This window comes from Myotis myotis, unplaced genomic scaffold (genome assembly GCF_014108235.1).
Source record: "Myotis myotis isolate mMyoMyo1 unplaced genomic scaffold, mMyoMyo1.p scaffold_m19_p_7, whole genome shotgun sequence".
In the NCBI taxonomy this organism is placed as follows: domain Eukaryota; kingdom Metazoa; phylum Chordata; class Mammalia; order Chiroptera; family Vespertilionidae; genus Myotis; species Myotis myotis.
This window is the reverse complement of record NW_023416379.1, coordinates 12,191,636-12,209,823: the sequence shown is the minus strand read 5'-3', so window position 1 is coordinate 12,209,823 and position 18,188 is coordinate 12,191,636. Positions and strand designations below refer to the sequence as shown.

General features: G+C 40.4%; 1 protein-coding gene across 1 annotated transcript in view; it reads right to left on the bottom strand.

Moving 5' to 3' along the window:
• SLC35F1 (solute carrier family 35 member F1) overlaps positions 1-18,188 on the bottom strand; it is a 304,981-nt gene that overhangs the window by 102,868 nt on the left and 183,925 nt on the right. Inside the window, exon 2 of the mRNA XM_036317921.1 lies at positions 16,401-16,576. Coding sequence (XP_036173814.1) covers positions 16,401-16,576 — 176 coding nt within the window. The remainder of the gene's footprint in view (positions 1-16,400; positions 16,577-18,188) is intronic.

Below are 18,188 nucleotides of genomic sequence, written 5' to 3'. Positions count from 1 at the left end.
ATAAGTGAAGAAGGATTTACATAATCATCCAAGTCTGGTTGATTACTGCACTTTGCTTGGAGCAAATAAAGTTTTACAAGAAGGATGACAGTGAAGAATGTGTGGCAGATGGCAGAGACAGAGCAGTCCTGAGATGGTGGCAGCAGTGCTGGGGAGGTGATGGGTAGCTTGGCTTAGGCAATGCTAGAGCTGATGGGGATGGAGAGAGGGCATCTAAAAGTGTCACACGTGGTGTCTGGTCCACAGTGGGCTCAATAAATATCTGTGAAATGTAACTGAAGTCAACTTTCTATCAGTCAATATATTCCATAACCAAATGAAACTTTAATCCCAGAGATGATGTGAGTTTCCCAAGTTAGTTTGTTGGAGGTGTTTAAACTTTAACCATGGGATACACAGCAAATTCATTCCTGTGTTCGGTGATATGCCTGTTAGGGAGAAATACCTTTTCCTAGTTTTTAGGTGAAGCCATGAATAAATAGATGAATAGCAAGGATTTGGGTATAAGATTAATAAGATACAATAATGGTTTCTTCAAATGAATCATAATCATTGTTGCATTTAGTTGGATATTTATCTGTATTTCTTTTTGAAAATTAATTGGGACAATTGGAAATTGTCCACATTGTGGCCCTGGTTATTAGATGCACAATTAATTGAGCCCTCTAGAATCCAATGAAAAGATAACTGAATACCTTGAAAGAGAGGTGCTGATTATTTTCTGAATGGGGCATTCTGCTAAGAAATGAGTTGAGCTAGTTGGTCAAAAGCCAGAGGTTGATATTTTGTTCTTTCTTCCTGCTCCTCCACAGATGCTCATGGTCCCAGTGAGGGGATGACAGTCTTTCTCCTCTGGCAGGTATGAAGATAAAGCCTAGGAACTCTCATATTCTCCACTGTGTTATTACTTTTCACTTTATAACCTTAAATTATTGTGGTTTCCAATATTTTATGGGAGTTATTAGAAACATGGGAAAAGTTTAGGTCCATGTAACAGCAAGTACTAAAGGGACATGCCCAAGTCACCAGAAGAGTTAAGGCTTCTTAAAGCCAGACAAGTAAAGAACTATTTGCCAATACATAGAGGGGTCATTTAAGTCAGGCAAAGTGACTAGACCTGTGATCCATATATAACTGCTTGTAAAAAGAGAAGAGACCTTTGAGGGTGTTGGAAGTCACTAATAAACACGAATGTAGTCAATTGCTCTAGCTCATAAAAGCCTATCAGCCTAGAAGTCACCACAGCTAAGTTTAAATAAAAATGGTGGGTCATGTCTGTGCTGTATTCTCCCAGGAAGACTGGTGGGGCTGGTGCAGGGACTGAAGAAACAGCTGTTCCCCTTCTTAATACAAAGTCAGGGTCTGGAGCAAAGAAAGTGTGCATGATCAAAGGAAGGCCAAGGGGAAGACCATGAAACAGCAATGCATTGATTCTAACTGCTTGTAATGAATCCTTCTGCTGCAAATAACTGGGAAAGGGAGGGTTGGTGGCTGATGGACGGAGAAGTAAATTCTTTTGGAATGAAGATGTGGTGAAGATAAGAGAAAACAAAGCCCTCAGATGTGTACTCTTGAAATTACAGGTAGTTTTTACTTGTCACTCTCCCCCCCTTGTCTATGAGCTTAGGAGGGGTGGGAGAAGGGAGATCATCTTGCCTCGATCAGGTATCCTTTATACGTAGTAGTACAGTGCCTAATAGAAGAAGACCCTCAAAACATATTGGCTGACTAAATGAATGAAATCATGAATGAAGGAAAGAAAGGAGTGATTGAGTAAGGTAAGATAACTTAAATTTAGGTAAAAATTTGAATAAGATGCAATCAGGCCAGAGACTTCTTGAAGGTTCTGTATAAAGTATAGACAGAACTAAAATTATAAAACTTCAGGCTAGGAATGGGTTGTATCCCTGGCTTGTGCACCAGGTTGATTCCATCAGTTAAGAGACATTCTGAGTATAAGAACACATTGACAGTGTCTTTCCTGTCAGGTATACCTGATGTCAAAACAACAGAAATCAGGGGGTGAGATCTACTAAATTTCTATATAATAAATAACTTACAATTTTTAACATTGCACAGGCTTCTATATTTATCCCACTTACATAAGCTCTGCCCACACATTTCTCTGTTAAAAAGAAGTTACCAAGTTCCTGTATTTTTAGAAGATGAATTCTTTGCTGGCTTCTGAGTGATTTAACTCAGTTTCTTTTAGTCTGAAAAAAAGTTTAAAATCAATAGCTTGCTTAAAGCTGTGCTATTAATGGTCCTGAGCTTAACACAGCACAGCTGGGAATTTCAACCTCAACGAATGACATTCACTGAGCAAAGGTTGAAATGTGCTTGCAGGTATAGAACCTGCTGCTTTGAATTTGGTGAGGCCCCAGTAGTTCATCGAATTGGCCTGCAGAGGGCACTTCCTGCAGAACGATGATTCCACGATCAGTGACAGTGGATCAAGATCATTGAGCACTGACTCCATGATCTGTGACAGCATGGCCTTCCCCTCTTCTCACCTAGAGGATGGCATGCTGGCAGCCACTTCCCTGGCCGTGTAGACCCAATTACTGTGCTCTCTCAGGGCATTTTCAGCTCTTTTTGATTTTGGATTATTTTTAATTTTTCCCTCTCCCCACACTGACTTTATTTTTCAATGTTGAGATAGAAAAAAAGATTCTTACCCTGTCAAAATATGGAAGCGAGATTCTTTTATTCAACTCATGTAAGGATAATTCTTGTCCATGCAATAGTTTATTAAGTAAAGCCTGATCTTTGCTATAGATTTCTTACTATGGTTTCCATTGAAATGCCCTTAAAACAGACAGACTGCTCATTGATTATTCCAAATAATTGATGGAGGTCTTGGATTTGGGGTATAAAATAGGGACCCAACGCTCCTTCTGGGAATGCATCTGAAGAATTCCTATGATGATAATGATAGAGTCTTCTAAAGTATCCAGGGCCCTTGTCCCAAGAACTAATTCCTTGATGAAAATTATCAGGAACAGAAATACCATCACCTCTCCCCACCCCCGGCTTTGGTCAGACCACACTTCTTTTTCTTCAACCTCTCCAGTTGGCACGTGCCTCAGTCAGCAGGCCAAATGCAATGTGATTTTCCCAGCTGCTTTGGACCTGCTTTGCTTTCTGGAAGTGTATGGAGTTGGTTGCAGTTCACAGATGCATTCTGTGTGAGTTATAGAGAGAAACATTCAGGGGAAAGGGTAGTCAAGCTTAGTTTGCAACATGCTTGATCTTCATTGGCGACCTTGTGCACCAAGCCTTCTCTTGAGCCAAGCATAGTAACCGGAGGGCTTATTTGAAGGCACGGCTTTCACTGAATCTAGAGCCTCTCTACAAGCTCTAAATTTGTCAAGACAGTCCTATCTCAGTAAAGGGTTGGGGAATGTTTTCCTTCCCACCTCTTCCCATTTGTGTATCACTTTTGTCTGTATGAGCAGGAAAAGGCCGGGCTGAAGAGAGGAAACAAAGACATAAAAAACACACGCACAAAAACAGGGGGAGAGAAAGGGTGGGAAGCAATTCTGCCTTGAGATTTCACAGTCATGAACAGAGCTCTAGACAAAGATGCATTTCTGGGGCAAGCACCAGCCTAGGGAATTGTTCTGTCAACTCTTTTCCTTTGGCACCTCCCTTTCCTGTCCCAACCTCTCCTCGTTTGGACCATTTGAGTGAAGTGATGCCTGAAAGTAGAAGGGTGGCTCTGGCTCTTTCTGATCAGATTCTGGGTGCCTACTGTTTCCCTTCGCTTGGTTTCTGAAGAAGGAGCCTCACTCTACACCCTGAGGGAGGGGATGTAGGCTAGTACATTCTAGAATTAGTCCTGTGCTAGTGTGATAATTGCATCAGCAAGTTCCTACTCACATTGGATGCTTTAGTGGTAAAAAATGGGCCTAAAACCTCTCTCTCTCTCTCTCTCTCTCTCTCTCTCTCTCTCTCTCTCTCTCTCCCTCTCGCTCTCTCTCTCTCTCTCTCCTCTCTCTCTCTCTCTCTCCCTCTCTCTCTCTCTCTCTCGCGAGCTCTCTCACTCTCCTTTATGAATCTTATCAGTCAGTGCCTGCTCTGACATTCAGCAACTAGTTAAGAAAACTTTAAATGCTGGAATATGGCTAATGAATTTCAGGGTCCTTGTGGTAGAATCTATTCACATTAAGGGTTACATGTGTAAAATCCAAGTTGCTGGAGAGGAGAATCAGAATTTATGAGGCAAATCTAAAGCTGATGATGGCGGATCACAGTGGTCATCGAATGCTTTCTATATGCCTGACACTGCTAGGAATTTTCCAAATACATCACCTCCTTTAGACCACACAAACCTTCCAAGTCAGTTATTATTATCCTGACTTGCAGAATAAAGAAACACAACACAGACAAGTTACGGAAACCTCCCAGAATGGCTCAATGGCTCTGGAATTTTAATTGAATTGAGGAACAGAAAAAGTCTAGACCCTAATTGTTTAAAATTATATTTTAATTTCATGAATTTAAGTCCTAATTCCTAATTATGATTCTTAAAGATAGACATTTTCTTAGACGCGACTAACTAGGCAGTTGAAGGCAAAGGAAAGTAATATGCATTCTCTTTCATAGAAAGAAGGGTCAGATAGTAAAACATGGTCAGAAACATATATTCTGATCACATTTTCTTTGATTTGGAATCATTTCCTCTATTTTTGCCTCCCATAGATCACTGAAGGAGTCCAGTCACTCGAACTTGTAGTCAGAACGCACCATTTGCAAGCATTACATTTAAATTTGGTGAGTTACATGATCCCCTTCCCGGTTCTCAAAAATCTTAGAAATGGAAACCAATGAAACCAGACGTGCAAAAATTGCATAGACAGGGAATTCTGATCTGAGAGAATCACAATGCAATTCTAATCGTGTGAAGGAAAAAAAATGAAGCAAATCTCACACTGCAGACTGCAATGGTGTCTGCAAGATGGCTAACTGCTGAGTCTTTGATTTAATGAAAACTTAGAGAAAGCAATTCAATTCACTGCAGGGACTGCTTTGTTCTTCCATTATAATTCTTTTTAAGGCAAAAGATGATTGTAAGGATAAACTCCATTCCTCGGAATTTTTACACTAATTACACACAAAGCACTATTTTGGCAGAAGGGGCCTTATCGCCTTCAGGCAATACAGTTATCATCTTGTAACCACCCTTCATGCTCCCAGATGAACGCTGGAGCGTGCCAGTAATGAGTCCTGCTCTATGCCAGCTCTCAGCATGGAGAGCTGAATGCTTAAAGATTTGCAGAATTAGCAGCCAACACGGACTCCAGATAAAACAGGGAGACAATACCTCCCTCCAAGCTTATCTGCCATTTGAAATAAAAGAAATAGGGCATCCATTAATACAGTAAATGGCATGGGGAATGAGGGATGTATACTCTGTATGTGTGTGCTCTTATAAGTTTACATGAAGATACATTAAGAGAAGATGATGTGCAAATTCATGTCATTTTCCTTCAATCTAAAAGTCACTTATTGTGCTAAGTGATATTGAAAGTTCTGGGTAAGGTATCAATTTATTTGAGATTCATCCACTTTCCCATAAACAGGACATAAGCTATTGGATACTATAAGTTTGATTACAACTGTGGAGACTTGACTTACTGCAGATATACCCCTAAGCACCACCCATGTATGGAATGTGTATAACTTTGCAATGTTTAATGGAGTATGAGTTTGATCGATAACAGTTCCTGTCTCAAGAGAGCAAGTTTCTTGGATTAGGTACATTTTGGGGGAAAAACTATACTTATTCTTGTGGTCTGAAAGCATGTGACAATAATGATGGGACTTCTGAATATCAGAAAGTGACTAAGGGACTAGCTATATATCGGAAACTGAGCCCAAGGAGACATTATTTCATCACTGCAAACAAGGAGTGATAGTAGACAGCCAATTAATTCTCTCTCTTCCTGCCTCCCCCCTTTGGTCAAGTGTTTTAAAGCATAATTTACATGTAATAAAATTCCCCTCTTTTAAGTATAAAGTCTGGAGAGCTTTCACAAATGTATGTAGTCATGTAACCTCTACAACAATCAAGATCTATAGAGCATTTCCATCACCCCCAAAGCTCCATTGTGTCCCTTTGAGGTCAATCTCCTCCTCCCACCCCCAGGCTCTGGCAACCACTGATCTATTTCCTGGCCTTCATAGTTTTGGCTTTTCCAGAACATCACGTTACTATGCATTATTTTGTGCAGTGTGTATGCTTGCATGTCTGGCTTCTTGCATATAGCATGTTTTTGAGATTAACCCATGCTTCAATAGCTTATTCCTTTTGATGGCTGAGTATACTCCATGGTATGAATTTACCACAATTTGTTTATCTTTTCCCAAGTTGATAAGCATTTGGGTTGTGTAGACTTTGGGGCAACTGTGAATAAAGCTGCAATGTATGTTTGCATATAGTTCTTTGTGTGGACATTATGTTTTCATTTCTCTTGGAAGAATGTTTCTTTGACCATGGTAAATGTTTGTTTAACTTTATAAGAGACTGCTTTCCAAAGTGTCGGTAGCAGTTTGCATCCCCAGCAACAGTATATGAGAGTTCCAGTTGCTCCATTCACTGCTAGGCATTTTTGCTAGAACTGGATTCTAATTTTCTCTTGTGATTTTTCTCTACCAATTTCCCAACGTGGTTTGTATATAGACCCCCACCTGCTGCACCCCCCTTTCTTCTCCTTTCCCTGACAAATAAACATAATTTTGATGGAGTGTCTACTAAGGATGCACCTTAGAAACCCCTGAGGTACAACCTTTCTATACTGTGGGGGATGAACTCTCCAATCATACTTACAAAGTAAAAATAAATGCAACCCAACAAAGAATAGAAATGGAGTAATTTCCCATAAGGGAGACTTTTATTTTTTAATCCTCACCGAGGATATTTTTCCCCATTGATTTTTAGAGAGAGTGGAAGGGAGAGGGAGACAGAGAGACACATTGATTGACTGCCTCCTGCTCACCCCAACCAGGTGAAGCCTACAACCTAGGTATGTGCTTTTGACTGGAATCGAACCCAGGACCCTTCAGTCTGCAGGCTGGTGCTCTATCCACTGAGCCAAACTGGCTAGGGCAAAGGAGACTTTTTAAGAGGCTCCAGTGAGTACTGTCTCACTAGACTTAAGTGACAGTAATATTCCCCCCGAGACTCCCAAGAGAGTTATAATTCAGCATTTACATTTGCCAAAGGCTTCCTATTCTGCCAACCCACTAACAGCCCCTTCTCAGTGATTTAGTCAAGGTTATCCAGAAAATTGAAAACTGAGCTGTGTGTGAAAGGAACTTGGGCTTCCGCTCAGAAAATCCTGGATCCTGCTTGAAGTCTTTCCATGGCTGTGGCCTCCATTTTTTACTTCTATGGGAATGGGCAAAGGAAATCCCATAAAAGGAAAGGGGCAAAGAATCACAGAGGCAGAGCAGTATAAACCGAACTGGGAGGAGAGATCTCCAGGTGACTCTAGAGTCAGCACACTGTGAAATGCCAGGTACTGGTTTCTAGGCCTCCGTGTGGCTCTCCGAGAGGTCTATATTATTCTGTATGAAATCCTACATTTCTCTAATTACATTGATATTTTTAATCTTGCAACATTGGTCACTGAGAATTTAGCCAATATATTCTTATGCAGAAAGTGTAGTGTGTTGGCTGGGCTGGCGTCGCTCAGCAAGTGAGCATCGATCTATGAACCTGCTGGTCACAGTTCGATTCCCAGTTGGGGCACAAGAGCAGGTTGCAGGCTCCATCCCCAGTGGGGGATGTGCAGGAGGCGGCTGATGGATGATTCTCTCTCATCATTGATGCTTCTATCTCTCTCTTCCTCTCCCTTCCTCTCTGAAATCAATTTACATACACACACATACACACACACACACACACATATAAAGTGTAGTGTGTCTGCTGAGCACAAATGGGAAGCCTGTCTTGAATTAGAAGAGGCAACAATTGCCGTCTGATTAATGCTTCCCCAGTCACCACCAAAAGAAGGAATACTTTTTTGACAAAAATACCGAGAGGAACATTTGTTTAAAATGCTGAGGGCTATGGTACTGGACCATTGGGCCATGAGTTGCATCCATCTGTTGTGTGTAGACAAGGCTGTCACTTTTATGTATTTCTCTCATTTCTCACTGCCCTGCTTGAGTATATGAATGGGAAAGGGAAAATGGTAAGGGAGCTGAGAGTGAGTGTTTGAAATACCTGCGCTCATTTCTCCAGCCTCCCCACTTAGAACTGAAATTTGAACTAGACCTTTAGGTTTTCTGTCTTCTGGAATGTAATCCAACATGAGAATAATTCTCATGAAGAGTAAGACATTGATTTACTTTTCAGTACTCTCTTTAGAAAAAAAAAAATAACAGGGATTACACATGGAGATATTTTTATGAGTGCTCCATTAGTACTATGAGAGAGTTGCTTCATTTTCACAATCAAAGAAATATATAAAATGACTCAATATATACCTTAATGTCTATGTTTCAAGAATTTGTTAGAGAGCAACATGCATGCAATTCTTATCAAATTGCTTTTAGCTAGGAGCTTGTCTTTTATTTGAAATTGAAGAGTTTATAGAAATATCTTTCAATGAAAAAGCAAAAGATGTAGAAACAGCAGTCACCAGGAATATATCTACTGATGGTCAATGGTGACCACATTTTATTTTATTTCCAGGGTCTACATATAAAAAAACAGATACTTCTCATTCTATCATGTTTTCATTACTGACACACACACCCCTTCTTTTTTTTTTTTTTTTTTACCACCATGACGAGAAATAAAAACAAGGAATTAAAAGTTTTTTCTTTGTTTTTCCCTTGGCATCCTGCTTTTCAATCCTTACCTCCCCCATCACTGAGTAAAATGTAGATAGGAAAATAAAAAGGATTTAGAGAAACAAGAACTGAAAAAAGCTGGCAGAAGAAGAAAAGGAGGAGGAAATTACCGACTAAATCCTTGTGGTTCATATACACTCAGAAGTTACAAATTGCCAAAAAAGGAACCATGGGTATTTATTATTTAAGAAGCACTGAAAATAGTTCCAAGAATCAGCAGGATTCTTGGAACAGTTGATAAAAAAAAGCTCTTGGGCAAACAGTTAGATGACATATTCTTTTCTTGATAAGAAATATATCCAATTTTCACCTTTGTGTTTTTAAAAGCCTGTCAGATCTCTTGCTGCTAACAACACAAATGGAAGAACAAGATGGGCTTCAGTTAGACCCAGCCTGTTCTTCTTTCCTCTTGTTTATAGTCTTTGCATTTGTTTCTCTGCTTCCTGATTTCAGCTAGAGGAATTGCATGAATTTTTAAGAAAAAAGTAGGCATGAAAAAGAGTCTTCTTTTGAGAATCTCCTTGGCAAATACGTAAGTTTTTTAAACTCTCACTAGACTTTCTTAGTTGCATTCCTGTGGGATATTAGAATATATATATTTTTCTGCCCCCAGTTTCTGATACCGAATCCCTAACACTCTTGTAATTTCCTATGTGATGAGAACACAAGGAGCACCTGACACAAGGTTCCTAAATACCTTGGAATTTCCAGGGTGTTAGGAATGCCTTCTGTTTTAATGAGGTATCACTCTTAGTGGTCTCCTAGAGAAGTGGGGCGGGGTGTGGGGGGTGCTCTTCACCAGAAAATGCAAGCCATGATTAGAAGCTTGGAATTATTAATCCCACTTCCCCCTTCCCCAGAGAGGTGAGAGGCCTGGCAACAGAGCTAATGATAAATCATCCTATGTAATGAAGCCTCTATAAAATCCTGAAAGGACAGGGTTCAGAGAACTTTAGGGTTGGTGAGCATGTCGAGGTGCTGAGGGAGTGGTGTATCCAGACAGGGCATGGAAGCTCCATCCCCTGTCCCACATACCTTGCCCTACTCATCTCCTCCGTCTGTGTGTTCATCTATACCAGCGGTTCTCAACCTCTTGGTCACGACCCCTTTGGGGGTCGAATGACCCTTTCACAGGGGTCGCCTAAGACCATCGGAAAACACATATATAATTACAAATTGTTTTTGTGATTAATCACTATGCTTTAATTATGTTCAATTTGTAACAATGAAATTGGGGGTCACCACAACATGAGGAACAGTATTAAAGGGTCGCGGCATTAGGAAGGTTGAGAACCACTGATCTATACCCTTATCATATCCTTTCATGATAAACTGGCCCACAGTTTATTTTTCCTCTGGAGGGGCTCTAGGAAATTAACCATGTCCAAGAAGGAGGTCCTGGGAAGCTGTAATTTATATATAGCCCATTGGTCAGAAGCAATTGGCATTTGGAGTGAGGGGGGCAGTCTTGTGGAACTGAGCCCTTAACTTTCTCCACATAGAGAGTATCAGAATTGTGCTAAATTGTGGGACACCCAGCTGGTGTTGCAGACTGCTTGGTGTGGGAAAAACCTCCACACATCTGGTATTAGAAGTGTTATAAGTATAGTAGTAGTGTGGGAGTAAAGGAAAGACAAAGGGGAGGAGTACTGAGTTTTTCTTGATTGTTCCTGAAGACCTACTTTGTGCATACAAAGAAGTAACAACTATCTAAATTTAACTAAATTCTCAAAGTGGGAAAAAACCAAGATGGCGGCATAGATAAACACCGGAGATTGCTGCTTAGCACAACCACTTCAAGAATACAACTAAAAGATGGAACGGACATCATCCAGAACCACAGGAAGGCTGGCTGAGTGGAAATTCTACAACTAGAAGGAAAGAGAAAAGCATACCGAGACTCAGAGGAGGTGCGGTGCGGAAGTAAAGTACAGAGGTACGGAAGCGCATGCAGAGAGGACTAGCGGCTGAGGACACGGTTGTCTTTTTCAATTGGTAGGGAGTTCAAGCTCTGAGCTCCAGTTCCGGGCAAGTCTCTGGGGACCCAGACTCATACAGGAGAAACTGAAATGTCTGGCATTGGTCGGAACTCGAGGGTAGCTTTCTCTTGGAGGTGCTTGCAGTGATTGCTGGGACACTTAGGAGCGGGGCCTCTGAGGGCAGCCATAGCTGCTTGCTCCGCCCTGTTGATCCCCTGGGACCCTGCCCTGCCCAAGTCGAGCACGGAGGCTTTTGCATATGAAAGGCCTGGCCCTTTGCAATCTGAAAATTACCTAACAAACTGCAGCTAGCCCAAGGCCCCACGGCAACTCACATTGCTTCACAGCTGGCTCCTGCTGGGTAGCCTCAGGCAGAGGCTAGATTAGCACCTCCTTAGAGATGCAGGAGCCAGTGTGCCCGGTGGTCAGAGTGGGACCATCCAGATTGCAGCTCCTCAGATCCATAAAGGACACACTCAGGGGGCAGACTCAGTGAGCACCAAAGCTCCACTGAAGCAAGTCTTACCCTAGAGGGGTGTTTCCAGCACAGAAGTTCTCCCACTGCAGACACAGCTAATTCTCACAGCCAATTGGCCTGGAGGTCAATTCTTCCCAGTGATACCTACAACAATCAAGGCTTAACTACAACAAGACTGTGCACAAAGCCCACAAGGGGGTGCATCAAGAGTGTCCTCCTCAGGTAATTGGGGAGGCTGAGCCACTGGGCCCTATAGGACACCTAGCACACAAAGCCACTCTATCAACACAGGGAAGCATAAAAAATGCGGAGACAAAGAAACAGGACACAAATGACAGAAATGGAGGAAAGCAAACTACTGGGTTTAGAGTTCAAAACCACACTTTTAATGTTTTTCAAAAACTTTCTAGAAACCGCCAATAAATTTAGTAAGACCCTCAAAAAGTCTGGTGAGACAACTGATAAATGTAGTGAGACCCTCAAGAAATCTAGTGAGACACTCGAGGTTATGAAAAAGGACCAACTAGAAGTTAAGCATACACTGACTGAAATAAAGGATATTATGCAGAGTTTCAACAGCAGACTAGAGGATCGCAAGAATCAAGTCAAAGATTTGAAATATGAAGAAGCAAAAAACACCCAACCAGAAAAGCAAAATGAAAAAAGAATCTGAAAATACGAAGATAGTGTAAGGAGCCTCTGGGACAGCTTCAAGCGTACCAACATCCGAATTATAGGGGTGCCAGAAGATGAGAGAGAGCAAGATATTGAAAACCTATTTGAAGAAATAATGACAGAAAACTTCCCCTATCTGGTGAAAGAAATAGACTTACAAGTCCAGGAAGCACAGAGAACCCCAAACAAAAGGAATCCAAAGAGGACCACACCAAGACACATCATAATTAAAATGCCAAGAGCAAAAGCCAAAGAGAGAATCTTTAAAGCAGCAAGAGAAAAAAAGTCAGTTACCTACAAAGGAGTATCCATACGACTGTGAGCTGATTTCTCAACAGAAACTTTGCAGGCCAAAAGGGAGTGGCAAGAAATATTCAAAGTGATGAATACCAAGAACCTACAACCAAGATTACTTTATCCAGCAAAGCTATCATTCAGAATTGAAGGTCAGATAAAGAGCTTCACAGATAAGGAAAAGCTAAAGGAGTTCATCACCACCAAACCAGTATTATATGAAATGCTGAAAGGTATCCTTTAAGGAGAGGAAGAAGAAGAAAAATGTAAAGATACAAATTATGAACAACAAATACACATCTATCAACAAGTGAATCTAAAAATCAAGTGAATAAATATTCTGATGAACAGAATAAACTGGTGATTATAATAGAATCAAGGGCATAGAAAGGGAGTGGACTGACTATTCTTCGGGGGGAAAGGGGTGTGGGGGATGCGGAAAGAGACTGGACAAAAATCGTGCACCTATGGATGAGGACAGTGTGTGTGGGGGGGGGTGAGGGAGGAGGGGGGGTGGGAACTGGGTGGAGGGGAGCCATGAGGGAAAAAAGAGGAACAACTGTAATAATCTGAACAATAAAGATTTAATTTAAAATAAATAAATTAATTAATTCTCAAGGTGGAGACAATGTTAATAGAACTACTTTTTTAAAGTACTTTTTTTTTCCCTACAAAAGTTATTAGTGAAGTTGCTTGTTATGAACACGAGATTTTTTTGAATTTAAGAACCATCTGGAATAAAAAAACTAGCTCTAATTAAGGAGAAAAATAGATTTAAAATTTGTTCAACAAGATATATATATATATATATATATATATATATATATATATATATATATATATATACACTCTTAAAGAGGATGGTACTCAAATTTTGCAGGGACTAATGAATAATCAGGAACAAGTTCAAAACGCCAGTTTGAACTGGAGTTCCACCAGAACTTTTGCTGGAATGTGTTGCTTCAGAGTCTTTGATCATTGGTCCAATGCAAACTTGATAAAAAGAATACAGTTTGAGGTCAAATTTCCACAAGACTTTTGTAATCACATCTCCCTTAACACTTTTGAAGTGCTTCTTGCATTTATCACACTGTGTTCACAGACAACAATCATAACTGTTTAAAAATTGTATGCTTAAAATTAGAAAATGAGATTCTTTAGACATATATTCCAGAGTCTGAATTCTTGCTGTCATGTGGCCTAAGGTGACATCAAATTAATGTGGTGGCCCAGCAGGGTGGGGATGGCTGTGCTGGGAGAATTGGGAAGATGGGCATCTCCCTGGGTCCTCATCTCAGCCTCTGTGGAGAGTGGTCAGGGAGCAATGGGAAAGGAGGGAAACTGGCTATGAGAGCACCTCCCAGTACACACCAGACCCTCCACCCTTCCCTTTGCTTGGTTGTTCATTCCCTCCCAAATCTTGAGGTGCAAGAGGCAAGAGATTAGTATGTTTCTAGAACATTAGTGCTGAAGCAGCCCACACAAAATTAATGCAATTACGACGTTGATTTCCAGATGTTAGCTTAATGCCAGCCTATTAAGATTTCTAAAGATGAAGATGAAAACAAACAAACATTATGAGCAAACACACAAATAAAGACATGTCAGCAGATTTAGTGATAATATGAAGCAAAGGAAAAGAAATCTCCAGCTAGAACATTTTGGAAGTTGGTTTTCTTCATCACTGATGGGAGTCGACAGCATTTTCTCAGGCCCTCTTCAGTCTTCTTTCCAGAGAGCCCCCAGATTCCTTGCTGCCTCTAGCCCTCAGCCTCCTTCCACCTGTGCCTCTCCCTGCACACCCTGCCCACCTCACCTGAGTCTTCGACCACATCCTCCTGATTTCATTGCTGTGCCTCACTAGACCTTGCACCAACAGCTGGTTTCTGAATTAGAGTTTTGAAATTCAAGGGAAACACCCTCCTTTTGCTTGAAAGTACCTCTCTTTCCTCCTCTTGCCTCCCGTGGTGGAGTGGGCAGGGTGGGCCAGGAAGGCACACAGCCCTGGCTGAGGGCGGGTCTCTACCTCCTAGTTCTATAGCCTGGAGCAGGTTCTTCATGCTGGAGCAGTCTTGGTTTTCTCATTTAAAAATTTTTGGATGATAACACGTATTTCCTTTGATTGAAGGAATAAAAGAGGGAATTCACATATATAGTGCCTGGTACATTATAAGGTTCAATAAAAGGTATTATTATTATTATTATTATTATTATTATTATTATTTTGCTACATTAATTTTCTAAGCTTTTCTGTCTCTTTTTGTGACTGTTTCATAGAATGGCTTGATTCTACTTTTGTCCTGATGCAAGTTTTTATTAAATTTCTGAACCTCTAGAAAGTAAGGTGAACAAGAACTCAAAGATTAGTTACAATTCGCCTTCTCATAGTCTGGAATGTTTGATTCCCAATGCCACAGAGAAGATAAATTTATCACTTTCATGTGAATTATTTTTTGTAATATTAAAGTATTGCAAAATCGTGTTAAGTTTAATTTTATTATTCTTATTCATACTCCTTGTACTGAGCTAACTAAAACAAGCACCCAATAACACATATTTTTGAGAAGTAAATGAAATTAGCTTCTTCAGTACTTTAAACAAATCCAAAGTTAAACTAGAATTCAGTCCCATCTTGTTCATTTCTATTCTCCCCCTAAGATAAAATCTAGTAATAGCCAAATCATTATAATTAAGCAATATTATTTTAGATAGTAATCTAAATAAGTACATATAAAAATAAAATACTAATATACAGTTCTTATAAAAGTTTTAAAAAAGTATGACTAAGTTGTTCATCACTTTAGAGACACAGAAGCATGGAACAGACTGACAATCTCAGAGGGAAGGTGGGGTGGGAAGTGGAAAGAGAATAACCAAAGAACTTGTATGCATATGTGCATAACCCATGGACACAGACCATAGTTTGATGAAAGCCTGGGGGAGGTGGAGTACGGGGTGGAGGGAGTCAATGGGGAAGAAGGAGACATCTGTAATAATTTCAACAATAAAGCTAATATATATATATATATATTTTTAAAAAAATAAAGCATGGCTATTAGCCCAACCAGCATGGCTCAATGGTTGAGCATTGACCTATGAACCAGGAGGTCACGGTTCAATTCCCAGACAAGGCACATGCCCCAGTTGCAGGCTCCATCCCCAGTTGGGGGGAGGGGGTGGGTGCAGGAGGCAGCCAATCAATGATTCTCTCTCATCACTGATGTTGCTATCTCTCTCTCCCTCTCCTTCCTCTCTGAAATCAATAAAAATATTTTTTTTAAAAAATATAACTATTAGAATTGATATATACAACTATTCATTTATCCTTATTTATTATTAAGGTATATAATTGCCTTCAAAATTATTAATGATTATTTTTCAATGCACATTTTATAGTCAATAGTTACTATTGGGGGAAAATTCATGGCTATTTCTAGATCATAGATAAAAATGTAAAGTGGTTTAATCATAAAGCTGTGAGGTATACGCTCCAGAGATATAGCCAAAGGATATAAACTGCAATGGCCCCTTAAAATGTTTTTCTTGCATTGATTCTTGGAGGCCTTGCTTTATTGCTTTAGCTATTTTAAGTTTAGACAGAACATCTTACCTGGCCATTTGTGGTAGTTTTCTTTTCTCCCTTCCCCACTTTGCTATTATTAGAGTTGTTTTGTGTTTACTACTTTTACCCTTCCCATGACACTTTCCCAAAGAACATATATTTGTCTGTAATTCCCTTGAATTTCTCAGGGCTAGCATTACTTAGGACAGCTGTACCGGGCGTGTTCCAGGTTCCATAGAAGCACTCTATTTAGATTCACAAAGGGGCACGAGGAATTTTACCAGAAATTCACATAGTGAGCAATTGTACATTTCTGCCTATCCATGCATTTCCCACTTCACACTGAATTCACACAATTTATACTTCTTTGTGATTTATTCATTCATTTTATTTACTGTATGACTGTAAAATAGAAAAGTGAGATATAGGGTTTTGAATTATCACATGATGCTGTAAGTGAAAAAGTTATCTGGTCATGGCGCATTATTTTTCTAGATGTTTGTAAAAGAGAAACTTGGCTACATGGCTGGTGTATTTGCATGCTTACCTTGCCTGACAGCCAGCGTGGTGGTATAGACCAAGAAGAGAAGAATGTAATTGAGGAAACTCTGGAAGACCGGTGTGTTGGCATGGAAATCTTCCGACAAGTACTTGCTGGTCAAGCCAATTCCACAAATAAGGAGGGATAACACCTGGCCGAGAGCCACAGAGATTAGCATCTCCCTGAAAAATGAAAAGAAACGCAGCAAAGATCAGCAGTAAGTCCATTTAAACAACATTTAAAATTTATGGAGCATTTATGCTATTCATTGGACTACGTGCAATAAACAGTATTTCTTTTAATTCATTACAGCAATGCTATGAGGAAGGTGCAATTGTTCCTGAGGTTTTATAGGAGGAAAATCTAACGCTTAGAGAGCGTAAGGAATTTTCTCCCAGTCACATAACTAGGAAGTGGCGAAGTGATAAAACTGGAAATTGAGACTAAATCTCTCTAAATGACCCTGGCTTCTAGTCACTGCCCTCCAGAGCCCGTGGGGAAAGTTCACACCATTCCGATGCCCACCATGGAATTCACCAAGTGTTCAGAAACCTGAGTGAGAGTCTGAACACCAACCAGGAGAAATCATATTCCAACCCTGTCATCAGGCTCTTATACCAATAACAGAGACTTTTCTTTAGAGATAGAAATCTTGGATCCTGGAACACGGAAATGAAGAGGCTGTACAAACCCCTGCAAATCCAGAAGGACCACCTCCTCTCCACTCCCAGATTGGGGGGTCCCCGTTGGCTCTAGAAAGCATTTGTAAGCACTTCTAGCCACTCTCCTCTGCTTAGGTTATAATTGCTTACACATTACAACTGTTATTCATGAAGGAAATTTAATGACTGAAGTGGTCACTTGAAGTGAAATATTTCAAGATCTGTAGATATTTTCTGTGACTTCTTCCTGGCAGTGTCCCTGGAGGCCACTCTAGTGGGATCAGGAGCAAGAGTCAAGGGGTCTACTTTGCAAAGGCTTGATGTTCACATGAACCTTTGTGCCCCGACACAGGAAGAGCCTTGGAAATACAAAGCAGACTCCTGCCCTCCCCAGTCTCATCTGGCTTTTCTGGTTTATTTATAGAAACAGCTCTGTAAAATAAGCAAGGAGTAGGATTTCTCAACCAAAAAAAGCATTAGGCAGAGGATTTGCAGTGCTACATATTCCCTCCCCCATGACTAACCACTACAACTAATATAATATGAATGTCAAGTGTAATTGAAAAATTTTTTTAAATTTAAATATCATAATAAGGAGTTGGTTTCAGTGGGCAGATAAGAAATGTTTTTGGTATACTGAATTTGAGCTGCCAGATCATCTTCCACATGATCCAGCAGTGTCAGAATCATGGGATTAAAGGTGAATGGGAAGGTCAACCAGGAGGTTGATACGGAAAGTTATACACATAAGAGATGGCTAAGGTCCTGGAAATGGATATCACCAAGGAAGGGATAACAGCAGAGAGAATAAGAAGGACCAGAGAAAATCTCTAGGAAAACTCCAGATTAAGGCTAAGGGAGAAAGAAAAAGCACAACATTGGCGTGAGAAGAGGTTAGAAAGCTAAAGGAAAGAACAGGATAGCTCTTGGTGTCAAGGAAACCAAGGGAACAGATACTTGCATGGAGGGAACAGTTGTAATAGTATATGTTGCTTAGAGGGTAGGGAGAATGAGGACCGAGAGGAGATGATTTTTAGTCATCTCCAGCCTTTGAAAGACCAATTTTGGTTGAACGAAGAGTGCCAAAGCATCATTATGCAACCAACACATACTTTTTGCCCTCACGGAGGGC